The 18,107-nt window shown below is 38.1% G+C and overlaps 1 protein-coding gene across 9 annotated transcripts in view; it reads right to left on the bottom strand.

Annotated features, from left to right (window-relative positions):
- The window catches only part of magi1b (membrane associated guanylate kinase, WW and PDZ domain containing 1b), a 125,202-nt gene that overhangs the window by 40,631 nt on the left and 66,464 nt on the right, over window positions 1–18,107 (bottom strand). For 5 of the 9 annotated variants that reach the window (XM_033967113.2, XM_033967114.2, XM_055221629.1 and 2 more), the window contains exons 3-9: window positions 11,619–11,738; window positions 10,329–10,562; window positions 7,412–7,637; window positions 6,823–6,905; window positions 6,362–6,397; window positions 3,054–3,111; window positions 1,608–1,738 (exon numbers count right to left, since the gene is read on the bottom strand). In XM_033967113.2, the coding sequence (XP_033823004.1) occupies window positions 1,608–1,738; window positions 3,054–3,111; window positions 6,362–6,397; window positions 6,823–6,905; window positions 7,412–7,637; window positions 10,329–10,562; window positions 11,619–11,738 (888 nt within the window). The remainder of the gene's footprint in view (window positions 1–1,607; window positions 1,739–3,053; window positions 3,112–6,361; window positions 6,398–6,822; window positions 6,906–7,411; window positions 7,638–10,328; window positions 10,563–11,618; window positions 11,739–18,107) is intronic. The other 4 variants (XM_055221630.1, XM_055221633.1, XM_055221634.1 and 1 more) reach the window with 1 other exon arrangement.

The raw sequence follows: 18,107 nt of genomic DNA, 5'->3' as shown, positions 1-18,107 counted from the left end.
ATTTAAAGATGCACTATATAACTTATCTAGAGGGGTCTGGATGATTTCAACCCCCAAAATGCCAATTCCTAAACCAAACTAAAGGTAAAAAGGTAGTTAACTTGAAAACTACCACTACATGACATCACAAGGCAAACCAGAGCATTTTGAGCTTTGGAGATGTTGATAGGCTAAAAATAAAGGATTATTCATTATTATGTATGAATCAAACAAACACAACCTCGGGTATGTTCTTGATGAGATAATAATAATATAAGAATGCTTAAAGCTCAGAAGAATAAATATTGTGCAAAAAGGAACCTTTAAAATAGCTCTTATGTGTTGCTATTATTTTTTATGTTCTACTATTCAAAATGCATGCATAAAATCTAAAAATAAGACCACATGCTGAGATTTAAGCTAAAGCTATATAATGTGATCTTCATTTTTATTCCAAAGCGCACAAACAGGTGAAGAACATGCTTGAAGGTATTGAGTTTTTAGCAGGGATTGAGCTGTTCACTGAAGGAGTCTGCCAGTAATCGAGGGAAATCAAAGTCTTTCTGCTGAGTGAGCAGGGGGGTGCCGGATCCCCAAGTGTGCCTCTCTGCATATACAATCCATCTTTCTCAAACTTATGCATGTGCACAAGGACAAGCAACATTAAAGAGCAACTAGTCAACATCAAAATGCACCGTCAATACTGGTATACAGCTGCAGCTTGTTGATTAACAGCAATATAGGGAGCACATTCAAGGCTAAACTTACCTGTAGAATCTTTTAAATTATTAAACACAGCGCCAAGGCCGTCATCATAATATGCAGAAATTAAGTTGGTAAAGGCTGAATTACACAGCCGCAAATCATAGTTATGCTTTTATGGGTCGAGGCTTAGCAAATGATAAGAAAATAGCAAGCAACAACAGTAGTAGCAGCGGGGAAAACACACATCCATACAGTATACAGACAGACATGGGTGGGAGAAATTGACAAAGATCAATATGTATTTTTCGACAGCATTTAACAATAGATCGGAAATGTGCTAAAATTTGCCTATCTTGGTTGGGGTTCAAGTCAGGACAAGACAAAACATGAACAGAAAATAAAATAAATAGCCAGATAAAGTGCAGAAATATCACTTTATAAGCCCTTGTTTGGGAGATTACACTACAAATATATTTTTGAATGTTCTTCTACCTGATTGTTTTCCATGAATTTGGGCAAACTTCGTTGTATACTGTCTGCATCCAATTATGAAGTGCTAGCTACCATCGCGGTAAAACTCTGCACTGGTCTCTGGGAGTAAACTCATCGCAAAGAATAATTAGGATGCTCGGAATCCATAAGGTAAGTGAGGAAAAACTTTGGACCACTGCAAACTTCTGTTTTTCATATATTTAAGACAAAAATCAGATACAGAGCCTCTAAAGTTTTTTTGTTTTTGTTGTTTTAATTTTTGATGATATACTTGATATTCTAATTTTGCTCAACAACGATTGGGATGTTCTCCATATTTTAATTGATCAATCTCCCACCTCCAACACACACATAGACAGACAGACAGACCAGTCGCACACATGGGCAGAAGAAAAGGAAAATGACGCCCTGGTTAGGGGCTAGTGACGAACCTCGGATGTAGCGCTCACCTTCGGCCGGCTGCTGGCTCTGCGGCTGGGGCTGCTGGGCCGGCTGCTCCTGCTGTCTGCGCCGTTTGGCCTCCAGCACCGGGTTCTCATACTGGGTCTTTCTGTTGATGTGACTAAGGAACGGGAGGCAAGTGGTAAATGACACGGCAAAGTGAGATTGTAGTTGGGAATAAATATGTGGAATCTGACAAAACTAAAACTGGTGTGGCTTGTTCTAGGAAAAAAACAACAACAAAAAAACAAAACAATATGATATAGTTTTTGTCATTTAAATATTATGTATGCATCCATGTATGTATGTACCGGTATTTATTTATTAATTTCAAATGCATTGTTATTAATTTAGGTTATAAATGAATTCAAAATATTCACATGCTCTTGGTAAAAAACCTTATAAAGGACTTCTACAGCTCTCAGCATCAGGCAGTGAGCATGCTATTCACTTTTTTCCCCATTTTCCTTCTGCCATTTAAAAGGATTCAAAAACATCTTTTAAAATTCAAACCATTTATAGTTCACTGGATGAGGGAACAAAATTATCAGCTTTGAGGATATAAATGAAATCTTTTTTTTTCAATGAAGCATGAGTTTAAGCAAATAACTACAGTTTAACATTTATTTGTCCACATTTGATCTGAGTCATCATCTTGTGCATGCTAAATTATTCAGACAGTACATAAAGTAATCCTGTAGAAACCCTGCAGGGAAAGAGTTGATCAAAAGAATTGTCACTTTTCCTACGTGATGATGATGATAGAAATTTAATGACGTCTTTAAACTGCTTCTGTGGTGCAATAAGGCTTACACTGTACTCTGAGACATGTGTATACATCTGCACTCTGTAACATCGTATGCAAAATGGAACCAAGATGAAAATGTCAAGGACACTTCATTCTTTTTAGCTTGCAACACTAACTTCACATCACACTTTACAAAAGAAACAATACCGAGGGCAGTGATCTTGTTCTACAAGCGGAGATGTGGAGAAAAGCTTACATGCAATTTGCAAAATTGCCCTTAAAGGTGCACAACATAATTTCTCTGATGGGACTTCTGTCATGTTCTTGTCTCCATGGTGATACTTTTGCTTGCCTTGAATGTTCCTCTGTATGGCAAATACTCAAAAATCCACATTCTTACTATGTGTGGGCTTGCCGCTCCACAGATCTGACCTGTCTAGCCTGTTTTTATGAAGAAAGATTTTTTTAATCCTATACCTTGGAACATTTCAGTTCAAGCAATAACATTTCCATGGAGATAACTTGGTGGCAAACCCTCTTTTACAAAAGTTACATGGTGCACCTTTAACCATGGAATCGATACATTTTGCCTCTTAAAAGGTAAAGTTTTCACATTTAGCCTATTGCTCTAAAATTGTATCTCTGCTGATGAAAAAAACACATTTAAAATAGTGCAATTATTACTTACTCAACATAGTAGACCCCATACACTGGATCATCGATCTTTTCCCATCCTGGTGGAAGTTCTAAAGAGAGGGAGAGAGGGAAACATAAGCCAACAGTGATACGACAGGGGAAATATGAGGGCCTGCAGATAGTGGTTCAAGGGAAGGCCACAGGACGCTGTATTGTGTGAGCCTCTCCAGGGCAGCCATGACTCACACACCTCACACAGCCTGCCAGTTGTCTGACATTTCCCAGTGTCAGATAAGAACTGAGGTAGCCCCCCGCAGGTAGGAACAGATAGATACAAGGATGGAGTAAGAGATAGAGAGAGGAAATGGTAAAAATAACAGCAAGGAAGGATAGTATTGTGTGTCAGTAGGCCTGTCAAGATAACGAATTTTGAAGTCCGATATATAGCTGAAGTAAATATAGACGATAAACGGTAACACTGAAGCAGAATTATTCACAAAAACTATTCTTACGGTACAATATTGTAAAAAAAACAAAAACTGCAATAAATAAATAAACAACAGAAGGCAACACTTTGTATCTATAATGAGTCATAGAAGTTCAAAATACAGCTCAAACTGCATCGTAGTGCAGAAAAACAGAACCAAAATTTTCCCAAAGGTGCAAAGAAAAACTCCCCGTGATGAATATTGACCTCCAAAAAATATTGTTCCATCTGTCATGTATTGAAGTACATGTATAAGTCGATATAGTATTTATTGTGACAGGCCTAAGTGTGAGCAATAAAGACTTAAGACACATGCTTTTGTCTGCTATACAGTTATGGACAATTGTGTTATATTTTGGACATTTTAAATTGAAATACTGAGCCAAGACAACTTACAGAAAGAAACAAGTTTACTGACTTCTGGTTGAAAATAGCAGACATAATGCAGCCTGCCTCTTTACAATATGTCACTGTAACTGTCAACAACAAAATGCCATACTCACAGCCCGCCTATGGATAACTACAAACCACAGCAGCAAACAGCAGCACTTTTTTTCCTTCATTTGAACCAAAATGGCTACTCAACTCTGCTGACTCCTACGCGTATCCCTAATTAAGAAAATTAAATTAAGAAGAGAGCAGTGGGTGTGTATGTATTTTCACAGCTATGAAGCCCTGATTGTAGGAGAATAAAGATTACTCAAATATGCATGAATCACTCTAAATACAACTTCAAGAGGGGAAATGGGACAGTAAAACTATTATAACATGGTTAAAAGCTCTTAGATATTGATTTAGCATAATGTGTCTCCTTTAAACGTAGGAGCCAAAGTAGGTAAAGAGTAGCATAATAAATAATTAATAAGAATAAAATATTAATGTAATCAAGAAAAGTGCTCAAGAGCTGAAAACAAATGTATGTCTGCAGTGTTTATCAGAAAATAGGACCCTGCTTGACCCATGTTATTTAGTTATTGTGATTATTGGCTGGCATGTCAGGGGTGTCTAATTAGCTGCATGTAAAGATTGCCAATAGTCCTTGCGTAAAATGTATCAGTTTTACATATTATTACCCTTGGCCAATTACGGTTAGCCCTGTGTGAGGAGACAGCAATTATAGTCATCCAGCTCGAGAGTCTCCCTCTGCTTCCTAATGAGATGCTTAGAGTGGAATCAGGCGCACAGGCTTTACAAAGGAACGCATAGGCAACTAATGCTCTTTAACCAATGAAGATGCTCCTTTTACGATAACATTTGTCAGCCTGGTCAGTGTGGCAGAAGGCTGTATGGAAAGAGTTCATCGTAATGGGTAAACGCACAAAGCTGACATAGGGAATTTTACTCAAATGTTGGTTGGAATGTTAAAGAACACATATACAGTAATGCATTTTTGTGGCTTTAATTGCATTTTAAACATGCTTTTGGTCATCTTGAGAGAAGTATTTTGCATTTTGTAACTTAGAATAATTTCCAATGAGGCTTTTAGGCACTGGTACTCCCTCTGCTGTCAGCAACATGCATGTATAAAGGGAAAATAAACTAATGAAAGGCAACGTTAATGCCATGCTAGAGTCATGGGTTTGTTGTGAACACAATTTAACTGCAGTACAAGACCAGGAAAAGTCCGTATTTTTACCTGTGACGCAACAATTCAGGAAGAATACAAACTGAGCATGTTTAGGTGCTCAGAGATGACAATTATGGATTAATGGATTACTGAAACAAGCGTGACTGAAACAAAATACAACTCTAGGTATGTTTAGGTATGATGGAACAGCAATATAAACTAAAGAAAGTGAATTTGACATCATTTGTGTCCTAAATACAAATACAACTTGATTTGATAGTGCTCTAGTCGGGTTTTGCTTGAGTATGTGCATGTGTGCTGGAGTCAGAGCAGACGCACTGAGCTGGGGTGTATGGGATTTACAGCAGCAGGGAGGGTGAGACTGACAAGGGCGAAAAAGTGAGTCATCGCCGTTTTCTATTTGACATTGCTCTTTCACAATATGTCTTTAGTGTGCAATCACAAAGGACAAAGGGTTGGTGATCTAATGAAATAAAATATCTCCACACTTGTTTCATTATCCGAATCACAATAATCAGATTACATTTGAGCAATTCAGTACAGATGTGAATGTACGAATGGATCATAAAATTTAAACTCAAAAGTGAAGAAATATCACGGTGTATCTTTGCATATAGGAGGTTTTTTAAATTATTTTAGCAAGGAGCTGCTGAAAAAGACAAATTATGCATTAAGTAATTACATTGAATAACCCGAGGACATTAATATTGAATCTGGTCATCCATAGCTGCAAGTCTGGCTAACCTTACGGTCTCACATTAGCGGCTCATTCAGATGCTCAGCTATGGGAAGTGTTAACTAGACTCCGGGCTGCACGGCGTATATGACAACACTTGTAGTGGAGACACCAAAGGCACACTGACATTTCAAGGCAAAGATAAACACATGAAAATGAAACTAAGTGAGTGTAAGCAGGGCAGAAAATTGTGGTGAGAGGGATGTCTCTGCATAACCCAGTGCAAGAGCTGTAAATTAAATGTTTTTGAATTTTGGGCCATATCAATAATATGCAAAGTCCAGCAAATTGGGACGCAGGTGCAGCTGCATTTGGCAAACTAATTGTACTGATAGGGCAGTGTAAATATATTAAAATCATAAGCTGTGAATCAATGTAATATGTATTCAGAATGTCTACAACATTATAATTGACCTCAATTATCTAATTACATTCTTTTTTTACATTTACAATCAACTAAATTAAAGGTTCATCCATACACAGTGTAACATATGGCTGACATTGACAAACATGCTGTTGGTAAAAGATATGCTTTAATCTAATACTCACCTAGGTCATTGTCCAGCTCTTCTGTATGCACCCCTTCTGCTCGTAAATCCAGAAGGATGACGAATGAACAGAGAGAAGACAAGTCAGTCAATGTGGCCACAAACAACTATAAGCATGTGTTGTAATATACATCATCTAGTTTGATGTTTTACTACTACTACTACTACTTATTGCAGAAAACATATGTTCAGACAACTGCAAATGATGTCATCTCTGTTTGAAGCAAATTATTGAATAGCAGCACGACCAGCACCAACTAGCTCAACACTGACACCTGTGTGTCACAGTGAGTATTGTAGCCTTGTTCTAGCCAGTATCAGATGTAAGCCGATTCAGTATAATAACCATCAAATCATAGACCACAGATTAAAAAATAAAAACAAAACATATGCCGTAATACTAAAGCCCTGCAGGTAACCTCATAAATGTAAAATTATAGAGAAATTCAAAAACAAACCGACCATCATCTTCACTTTCTTCCAGGGGTTTCTGAGGCTTGTCCAGGCACCGAGGGTCTATCCACGAGGTGGTCTTTGTATTGTGGCTATAAAACAAGTAATCATAAACTTTTGCAAAATGCAGACATTCTTAGAGGTTTAGTCACTTTAAGAGTAATACTTGGCCAACCATTTTTTTTGAGAAGATCTAGCCCTCCATTATAACGGAGTTCATTTCTGCATGATACAGCTTAGTGCAATCAAAGATGAGGCAGAAGCTATCTGGTATTAAGAGATTTTATAGAACACTCTGAAGATAATTTCACCAAGTTTAAATCAGAATGAAAGCCACTGGATTTAAAGAAGTTTGAGCATGGAGGTCAAACGTCACTGAACAAGAAGCTCTTGCACACAGTTTTTGACAGCTTCTTTAACTCTAATATGTGATATCATGTGTATGTCATTTTCTTTTGTTATTGGCCAGTTGTTGCAAGTAGTCTTCACTGTAGTATCAAAGACACTGATATTCATTCATGCATTCACTTGTGAAATTCTTGAGTAAAGTAATGTAAATCAGTCTTATTATAAGAACAGCCTGAAGAATCCAACTCACTCTATAAAGTAGACCTCTCCATTCTCCGTGTAGGCCATCTCCCAGTTGTCCGGCAGAGGTCCCAGCGGGTCCTCTGGGGGAGGCTGGCTCAGGTGAGGGTGGGGCTGCTGTGTGCTCTCCGTGGTGGCCGCTGGTGAGGGGGTCGTCCCCAGGTAGGACGGGGCACTCTGATGGGGGGGGAAGGGGCGCACCGAGTGTTGAAGCTCGTCAAATTCACTAGAGTCTCCTGCAAAAATAACACGTTAGTAACATCTTTCAGACCTTTTTACATTTATAATAAAAAAGATGATAGTGCAAATGTTGTACTCAGGCAGCACTAGTGTTACATCAAGAACAAATATAAGTTAAGGATAAGGGGCAAGGAAAATCTGCACTGGCCCCATTCTTTTTTAGTATTTCTATGCTATTAAATTAAACATTTAATCAATGCATTAATCAAGTTAATTTGGAACTGTTTCAAGTCATTTCGAGCCATCTCTGATCATATCTTGATCTGAAATTATATTATAAGCAATCTTGTAATAAAACGAATAGTCAATAAGCTGCTAGTACAAAAACAGTATAAGGTACACACCATTTTTTTTTTTTTTTACTTCTACATCATCAATACTAGTAATATTCATTCAAAAGCTCATTTACACAATTGACACTAGTCAGTCCTGTTCAGTATTGATAGTCAATACGTTGCACTTTGAAATTCTTAACTTTATAATTTAATTACTGTTCACCAAATAGAAATGTTGATTAAACCAATGTTTGATTAATCCTGAGACATCCTGGCTTGCCTTTCAACCATTTGCCCGATTTACTGAGATGGCTGTTCACACCTCCACCTCCAGCCCACAAGTGTCGTTTCCACTCTCACACATGACTGGCACCTCCAAACTACAAATAAACTACTTTAGTCCCACCCCATGCCAACACATGGCAACTTAAACTGGGTAGATTCTTACTTTTATGTTAGTAGCAAATAGAAATGTCTTGATTGTTTAGTTTTTGTAGTTTGTAGTCTGCTAGTATGCTGTATGTGGGTAAGAAAAATATTCCATTGGGGATAAATAGAAATAACTGATTTAAAATGCAAACTATTCAGGAGTGAGCCTAAATGTCAAGCTTTTTTTAGCTTTAGCATTCAGAAAGTTTGCTATAATCACAACACAAAGTGGATCAAACACTCACCACAAAAGGTCTTAAAATTAGATTCAGACATATATTCTTACTTTATGTTTTGAAATAATCATCCATCGTTTCTTTATATTACCCCTTATTAATTATCAAGTTTATATAATGTACTAAAATATAACAAAAATGCGCTTTGAGCAAACAAAAAGAGCATTATGTTATGGGACTATGGGAGGTTAGGCTTTCATGTTAACAGCCAGGTGGCACTATTTTACATGTTTTCTATGTGTTGATATAGACATGTTTAATCAAACCCAGACATAACTTACTCACCAGTCCAGCCAGCTTTAGCAGACAATCAAAACAAAAAAAGAAAAAAGTAAATCTCTCATTCTTTCTCTTTCCAACTACTTGTCCATGTTGCATCTATCCTCTTTCACACGCTGGCTGTCTGGCTCTCTGCTCTGACCAGCCTCATTGAAACTCTCGGTCTTTCCTTGGCTCCTCCTCCTCCTCTTCTCCCTTTCATTTCCTTCCACCTTGTGTTACTGCTCCCTCCCATTGCACCCACTTTTTTTCCAACTGGGCCCAACTCAGCCACATAAGGAGCGTGAAAGCATAAAGGAGGTCTATTCTTCTCTGTATTAAAATAGGAATGTACAGTATGTAATAATACAGGAATCATGGGAAGTTAAAATGAGAAATATGCAAATTGAGTGAAAGATAACGCACACATATACTCTTATCAAAGTTCTTTTTGAGTAAATGTAGTATGCGTCACTTAAACTTGGTTCAAATTCTGTCTGGACTTTTTTCAACCGGGTGTGGAAGTGCTGAGACCTACAAAACTGTCTAAAGTAATGTTTCACATGACTATGGCCCCCTTCACTAACTCAAATGTCAGACATATGTGGTCATTTATGCCTATAGAGTTGTTACGGCATGGTGGAGGTCTTAAAATCTAGAAAGAAAGAGTTTTAAGTTTCATGTGCTTTGAGAAGCTTGTCAAGGTTGTAAGGAGTGAAATAAATCTGATTATTCACACTTTATTCAATCAAACAGGCGTCTGAAGTGCATCTATTAATGAATGACTTATTCAGGGAGAGTGCACAAATTTCTGCACAATGTTTTATAAAGGAGCCTCACTGCCCTAGTAACATCTGAGGTAGGGAGTAATTTACCTTGTCTTTGTAATAAGCCAACAGAAAACCCAGCAATGTGGCACAATAACCATTTCTGAATAATGCATCTACTCTAACTGTGTAGGAATCATACCAAATCATACAGCAAAAATAAATTTCACCTTAGTTCACTCTTGCTTAGAGGAAAGCATCAAACTTTGTGTTTTTTCTGTACATAGGCCTGTGCTTACAGAGATATTAACCTAAACCAGGTCAAAATATTTGCATTTTAAAAGGCAAACTATATCATGAAATTGTGACCTGCACTTCCCCTCAATATTAAACGATGGGTATTTTACAAAGCCATGATGTCACATGAACTCCACCTACTTTTATAAATACAAACAGCCTACTTTCATAAATACTAGCAATATATGCACACAAAAGATCAACAGGTATGGTAATAATATAGAACCAAGCATCTCTTTTTTGGCAAAATGTTTTCTGATGATGCAACATTATGACTATCGCTGCACATTAGAGAATAATGTATATATCTCACCTAAGTACAAATAATAGAAAACAGCTGTGTAATATGCAAGTAATCAGTGTCATTCATTAGTCCATACCCTACCTGTCCCTCCCTGCCCTGCCCCTCCTTGCCCCCCGCTTACCTGTAAAGCTATTGTTCATGTCAGGGAGGTCGTCGTCGTCCTCCGGCAGCGTCTCTCCGGGCACTAGTCCAGCATTGTGCATGTCATGGTAGGACTTGGAGCGCAGAGAAGACGAGTACTGCGAGCTTCCACTGAGCCCGTCTGACAGAGGGGCATCACCACCACCGCTGCTAGTGCTGATCACTTTCCCACTGGGGGGCTGCACCGGCGGCTTGGGCGTCCCATAATAGTTACCTGCGCAACGGAGGAAAAAAGCCAAAAAAGTGACAGGTTTAAGAGTGGGAGGGGCGTGAGAGGAAGTCAGCTAGTTTGGGTGTGCATGGGGGTAGGTCTGCTATTCTATGCTAATCAAAGTGTGTGCTAGCAGAACCTACTGAAAACAATGGCTTAAAAAAAACCCAACAACAATATGATTAACTAATTTGGAATTTTAGATTCCCTAAACATAAACATAACCACCATTTGTGTCCTCAGATACAAGATAAATATGTTCAAATCAAATATAGCTCCTACTGGTAACAATAATAATGGTGATTACCTCCCAATTACAAAAACATTGGACAGGATGGCAAAGATGTTTGTTATAATTTGGTATTTTGGTTCTAAAGACAATTAGCCAATCAGAAAGCAGAATGAGCCTCACTGTCTCTCATTTGGGTTGCCAGATTCAGTGCTGATATCCAGTTGGTGTGAACCTAAAAGGACTCTCTCTGATCTGAATGTTCACTACCTAAACCCCAGCACCTGCAGCCAATCATGAATCAGTGCTAGTGCAGCCTCTGCAGCTCAGTGAGTGAATTCTGGAGGGTGAGTTTTCACATGAGAATGATCTGTCCATATACTGAGAAACAAACCTTTTGTGTGTCCTTTAATTGGCAACCCAGGCTCAGTTGTGATTGTAGTACTCATTTTCAAAACGGTAAAAGTGCAATCTACATACAGTTCCAAGGGAGCAATCAAGACTTGCAATGAAGTATACAAACTTATACTACAATGAAGGCAAATCATTTCCAAAATCAAACTTAAATTATGATATTTGTAGCTTTTCTGTTTTTGTTTTGGTTGTACTCCTTCTTAGTTCTCCTATGGTTGGGTGTTCAATTTGAAGGGATATTGGCAGTATTCATTCCATAGAATTTAATTAGTTTATTTTTGCCTTGGCACTTGTTGTGAAATGTGGAAGCCCTGAACACAAAAAATAAATATGCAGTTTCCTATTGCAGAGAGCAGTTGCTGATTATCTCATGGTCAAAGCAGATACACAACAGCACTACTAGGATCTCCTCTCACCTTCGTATGTGCCGGTCTCCAGCAGCGTCCCACTCTTCTCCAACTTCAAGAACTCCTCCACAGACAGAAAGTTGTAGTCCACACCAGGAACTTCGCCGTCACGAGGAGGGCGGGTTGTACCTGGAGAACCAATCAGAAGAGAGGATTCATTCACAGAAACACAGCAGTACATTTCATTGCTGGCTTTTGCATCTAAGATGGGATTTCACACAAGGGTAGAGAGTGTGAAGCGTCAGAGTAGCACCTTGGTGGGGTCTTACCATATGTTTGGCTAAGAATGTGTGTGAATGCGTGTGTGGTTTGGCATGGCGTCTTTAGTGACTTAACAGTTGGTAGCAGTGGTGTCAATGGTAAATAGCTTACGACAGGCAATTGTGAATCTGCAAGTGGAAGTAGGGATGGTCCATGTTTGTTTGTTTTTTTTGTTTTTTTGAGCCAATATTAATCTAATATTTGGCTTGCTGCTGTAGCCAATAACGAAATTTGCCAATATCAATATTGAGCTTTTCAAATCCATAGCTCGAGTCTATTCAAAAAGACAATTCTGATGTGAATCTGAATTAGTGCCACATCATTATGAGTAACCGAGACTACATGATGGTAAACAAATTTGCCGTACAGTATAGTAAAAGACTCCAGGCAAACTCGAAACAAAAAGGCCCCAAACAATCTCTCCAACCTGGCACCTCAGTATTCTAAGGTGGTTGGACTGAAAGAAATTTGTAAACATTTGTCCTTTACAAAGTTTTCCGACAACCAATATAATATCCTAATAATAATAATAATAATAATAATAATGATTGGTATTACTGTCAGAGTGTACAGGAATATTGAAGGAAATATGAACAACTAAAATAATTAGAGAACATTCAGAAAAAGTTTGATGATACAGAAAAGGTTATGCCATTATTGCGGCTGACTGTTTTCCACTTTATGAGATGTAACTGTTACTATTTTGATTTAATTGCAGTAAATCTTGCAGCCCCTAAGCACATTTTGACCTGCTCCAATAATCGATAACAGATCCAATAGAAGTTTTCATAACAGCACTGGGCATCTTGAAAGCAACATCATGAACAACAACACTAAGACCACTAAAAATATGATGATACTGACCTGATAAATAGTTATACACAAAAGAGTATTCACATGGTTATGGAATATAGTTTATACCAGATGCCCTCTCTAGTCTATCCTGTGTTCTTTAATTTATGTCTCTCCTTTGCAACATGTGAATCCAACATTATAACCTGATCTGCCAAACAAATTAGTTGTGCAATACATATCCACAATACATTAACTTTAGAATAAAATAATATATCTCCAGGTATCTAGTTCAAGGTGAGATCAAACTTCATCAAACTGCATCCTTAGTTACACAATTACAGATCATTTCAGTACAAAACACTCCTTCCTATTGCACACAATTCTACAGTAAAATTAAAGGGCTTTTGCTTTCTTTCTTTAATTTGTTCGTGTCCAAATACTTGAACCTCTGGAGGTGGGAGTAAGAGGGTAAAAATAGAAGCATGTATGGAGGATAAGAGAAGGGGGAAGTCCTGCTGCAGCCATGTGCAGTGACAGAGGTGATAAATCACACGTGAGCAAAATCCCTATTCAAGTTAGCACGTAGTACGTGCAGCATCTGTGTGTGTTTATTATTCATGCATGATCTAATCGAGGACTTGTTTCTTTTGGGGTGGGTTTAAAGTGACTAAGTGGTCTAATTAAATTTTGAATAATTCAATTCAATTCAATTCATTTATTTTTGTAACGCCCAAAATCACAACAACAGTTGTCTCGAAGGGCGTTCATGTTTTGGTTGATGGGGGAAACCGGAGTACCCGGAGGAAACCCATCCAGACACGGGGAGAAACATGAAAAACTCCACACAGAAAGGCCTGGTGACCCGGGGATCGAACCAACCTTCTTGCTGTGAGACATGAGTGATGGCACTCAGTCACCGTGCCGCCAAGACACAAAAATGAAAAATAAAAATGAAGAAAATTATATCGTTTGTGGTGTCATCCACCAACAACATTACACATATTTATCTAACATGGTACATTCTAGCCAAATACATTTTGCTAACTGATACAGAGCAATCCATATTTTTAGCTATTTGTAAATACAGGAAACACAAAACACCACTTTAAAGAAAAAATGTTTCTAATTAGCTAGTTAAGTTGAGGTAGTTACTAAATCAGAAAAGACGTCACTGTTGATGAAAAACTAGTTTAGAATGAGTTATAAACAGCTCCAGTTGCAACTTCTAAAAATAATGATAGTACTGAATTGGTGGCTGTTCTCTTCCCATGCACGACTCCCAGAGCAACTAAAAAAAAAATCAAACAGGAAGTGTAATTGTGACCAGTATTTCAGAAAGCAAACAAAGCCCCAAACTTTCCTTGCCTTAGATCCAATGGCAAGGAGAATTAATGGCTAAAGGGTTAATTTATCCAATATCCCTGTAACAAAAGCTCCTTTCAGGAGAAGAGAGGGTGGAGAGACCAAAGGCAGGCAGAGGATGTGGGACTGGGCTGTACTGCGGTGGGCTGCAGCCAAAATAACTATAACCTATAGTACAAGCAGGTGAGAAAAGGCATATGCACCAAAAATCTCATCATTATCTGATGATTTTCACTTTATGAGATGTAACTGTTTACATTTAAATAAAGTAATAACCTTATTTTCTCCTGACTGTTCAAACCTGTGCAGGAAATGTATGCAAAAACGAATGTGGCAAAAGTTACAGATTGTGACAGTGGTATCTACTGATGCCACTGTCACAAGTCACAAGTGTTTCATGATGAGATTTCTTTTGTGCATGAAAACATAGATTTGAATGATACAGCTAAATACACATTACAGTTGAAACTGTTTTGATCTTACTACGCAGTGAAAAAGAGACATAACAGACCAAGCATGTGTTGGCATAATCCAGCTTTTGGCAGAAATGAGCTGAACACTGCCTTGTTTGCCCAGTGCCCATCTACCTCTCCATCAATAGTACATGGGAGAGGTGGGTGGGCACCGAGCAAAGGAAACAAAGCAAATAAATTATATTAAATGAAATAATTACTTCAATCCAAACATATTTTATAATTCACAAATTGTAAGTGAACAACTGACTCCCGAGATTGGATCTTTTACTCCGTACATGGCAAAATAAAATTGGTACAAAAATTGATTGAACCTACAGTGTGGCAGTCTACAATGTGTGGCAATAAAAACATGTTGTATGGAGGAGTCTCGACTTTGGAGGAAAAAAGTTATACAAATGTGTGTGTTAAATGACACTGACCACATGTCATGGTTAACATCCATATTAAAAGCCATTTAACTGTCTTCAATGAGGAAAACAAATCAAATTAATACAATCGATCAATACAAAGAAAATAAAATGCAATTCATTTTTGAAGTATTGCATTATCCATAGATTCAAGTGTATATTATTTATGTCCCTATGTTTTAAATTTGAAATAGCAGACTATACCCCACCAGTCAGCTGTCATACCTCTTTATGTGTTAATGTGATGCGTTGCCAGGTCCTGACAGTAAATGATTGACAATATTGATTGAATAAAAGAAAATAGGCAGGGGAGAGGAGGTCAGTGGGGCTGGTTTGGGGCTAAATGTGAAATACTGAAGGTTAATCATCTAAATGGAGCATACCACTGAGCACCAGTTTTATTACAACAGCCACCGGGCACCCCCCACTGTGACCAGATTAGGACGGACTAAATATGCCATTAGAGCAGAGCTGTGCCTTCGGACAACGGACAATCGCAATGTAATGATTCAACAGCTATACAGTACGGCTGCAAAATAGATCATAATCGAATCAAAATCGCCATTAGAGTTGGCACGTCCAACAAATTGGAAAGGCAGCAATTATTTAGAAAACAGAATGTCATCTGTAAAGACCAAAATATCCTGAATGTAAAAATCTTACAATCATGCCCTGAAATGCATTGGATTCTTGGCTTAGTTTATCAGTTCATTTATCATGTACCATTTAATGTGCTTTGGTTACTTTTATTTAATAGATTCACATTTGACATAGCGCTTTTCCATCTTCAAGACACTGAAAGCGCTTCACATCAAGGAACCGCTCACTCATTCACACACACATTCATACACCAGTGTACACAGACACTGCAGAGGTGTGGAGATTTACTATCTTGCCCAGGGACACAATGACAGCATTAATCTGTGGGAGCTGGAATCGCACCGCCAACCTGTGGGTCAACGGCTCTGACAGTGTAACCAATGATGCTTATGTGCGAGAGCGAGATTCAAACCGCCAACAGTGGACAAGTGATCTACCAACTGAGCTACTGTCGCCCCATTATCACATAACTACTAAAGGAAACTGCTGATCGAGTACGTCCAAGAATGTACTGCTAACGGCCATTCAACTCGAAACTTTCTAATGAATGAGCAGCTGAGAGTAACTGATCCCACAAGAGCATCTCAAGTTCTCCAATGATATAAAAATAGCTGTAATGTAGTAAGGTGGAGTACGCATTTTTGTACATGAGTAGATTCTGTTTATTCCCCCTATTGCAAAAACAGCACTTTTTGACAAAACGAAAGTGCTGTGCTCAGTCTGTAGCTAATAACAATGGCTGGGCTCGGTTGGTCCACCCTGGTGTTACTTTTGCATGTGCCCAAAAATGAAGATGATGATGATGATGTGAATATTAATACTGCGTCGAAGGGTTTGTCAAAGCTAGGGATGAGTTAGGCAGATTTATACCTACTTCCTCCTTCTGCCTTGTGAAAATCAAGTACCCCAGCTTTAAATAAACAGACTACCTAAACACATCAGGCCTGTGAGTGACAGCATGACGTTACACCCAAATCGATATCTGATAGCAGCCAGTCCATGTGACCTTGGCCTTCCTCGCCCATCCACGTCGTCATTCACTCATAGACAGAATCAATATGTCTGTCACTCCACGGAACGCAATGAACTCGCGTCAACAACAACATCCCATATGAGTAAACACCTTTTTAATAATACAGTATCGTACATTCTTTTTAAAAATAGGACTCTATTTGGAGCGTGAGATTGTGTGTCAGTCCTCAGCTCCCTCCGTTTCCCAAAGGCGAGGGCTACCGTATCTGCCATCATAAATAAACAACAACATGCTTACACGAAAATCGATGTTGACTTTTGGCCCTAAATTATAGTATTTAAAACAAGTGCAAAAAAGCAACACGGTTTAAAAGAAATGTTTACAGTCTACAGTCGTGTTGTCACAAAACTAAAATTATAGTAAGGAATCGATACTGATTCTGATACTAAAATGATAATTAAAACACTATTTCTTTAGAGAACAGAATGTGATTTTCAACATTAGAGAACTTTCTTTTATGTTACCATGAGGACTTATATAAGTGTGAGGAGTACCTAGTTTCGATACTAGTTTTAATATTGGTTAGTATCTGATTTTTGTTTCTTTTGACAGCCCTAGTCCGCAGTTTGGTTAAAGTAAACATAAAACATCCAGCCAACATGGATACATGGAATTAGTTGCAAGATACGCCTCGAGAATTGGTTACTCAGCTTTCCATGGCCAGAATCCCAATCCTGAAGATGAGCCTCAAAAACTAGATCTAACCCAAATTTGTCAAATTATAGTCTGAAATGAGAAATTCTGAAATTACAGCCACAATTTGAAAGTAAGTGTTTCATATCTCAAGACATCAAGGTAAGTATTTCTCAAACTACCCAACCTATAATTGAAAAGAAAAAAAAAGCAAAGGCAATTTATTTTGGCAATGATAAGCCCTTTTACTAGTATAAAGCTTTACAGACTGCAGAACGGAATCATCAATGACGTTAAAGGTGTACTATGTAACTTTTATGGTGAAGAGTCCGCCCCCTGCTGGTCTCCATGGGGATTTTATTGCTTTGCCTGGGATAGTTACAGGTTAGTTCTGTGGAGCGATGACCCCGCTCATAGGAAAAATGCATGTCTATCATAATGTATTGAAGTAATGGGGGGGAAAAAAAGATAAAGTAAGTTTAATCCTTTACTGTGGAACATTCCAGGCAAAGCATCTCCATGGAGACAATCAGGTGGCAGACCCTTCAGCAGTAGTTACATAGTTAGAGATAGCTCATATGCTAAAAATACATCAGTTTATTGCCTTAAAACTCCAGCACAGATCAATATTTTGTTTTGGACGAGCATGTCTACAAAGAGTGCATGCAAAACTTTATTTTAATAGATAGATATGGTAAGATAAGATAAGAGATGGTGAGTTTGTAATAAAAATCAGTTCTACATAAAAAAATATTGGCCGAGCTTATTAGCAATTGGCTGCTCTGGATCGGCATCAGCTATGAAAAAAACCCATATTGCTCGATCTCTACACATACATCTCTATGCAAACGTGTGATGTCAGAAAACCTATAAAAACCTTATTTGCAATGAAAACACCACTTTAAATACAGCTTAACGTCTCAATACTCTT

This window comes from Periophthalmus magnuspinnatus, chromosome 5, assembly GCF_009829125.3.
Source record: "Periophthalmus magnuspinnatus isolate fPerMag1 chromosome 5, fPerMag1.2.pri, whole genome shotgun sequence".
In the NCBI taxonomy this organism is placed as follows: domain Eukaryota; kingdom Metazoa; phylum Chordata; class Actinopteri; order Gobiiformes; family Gobiidae; genus Periophthalmus; species Periophthalmus magnuspinnatus.
The sequence above is the reverse complement of the archived record's forward strand: the minus strand, read 5'-3'. Positions and strand labels throughout refer to the sequence as shown.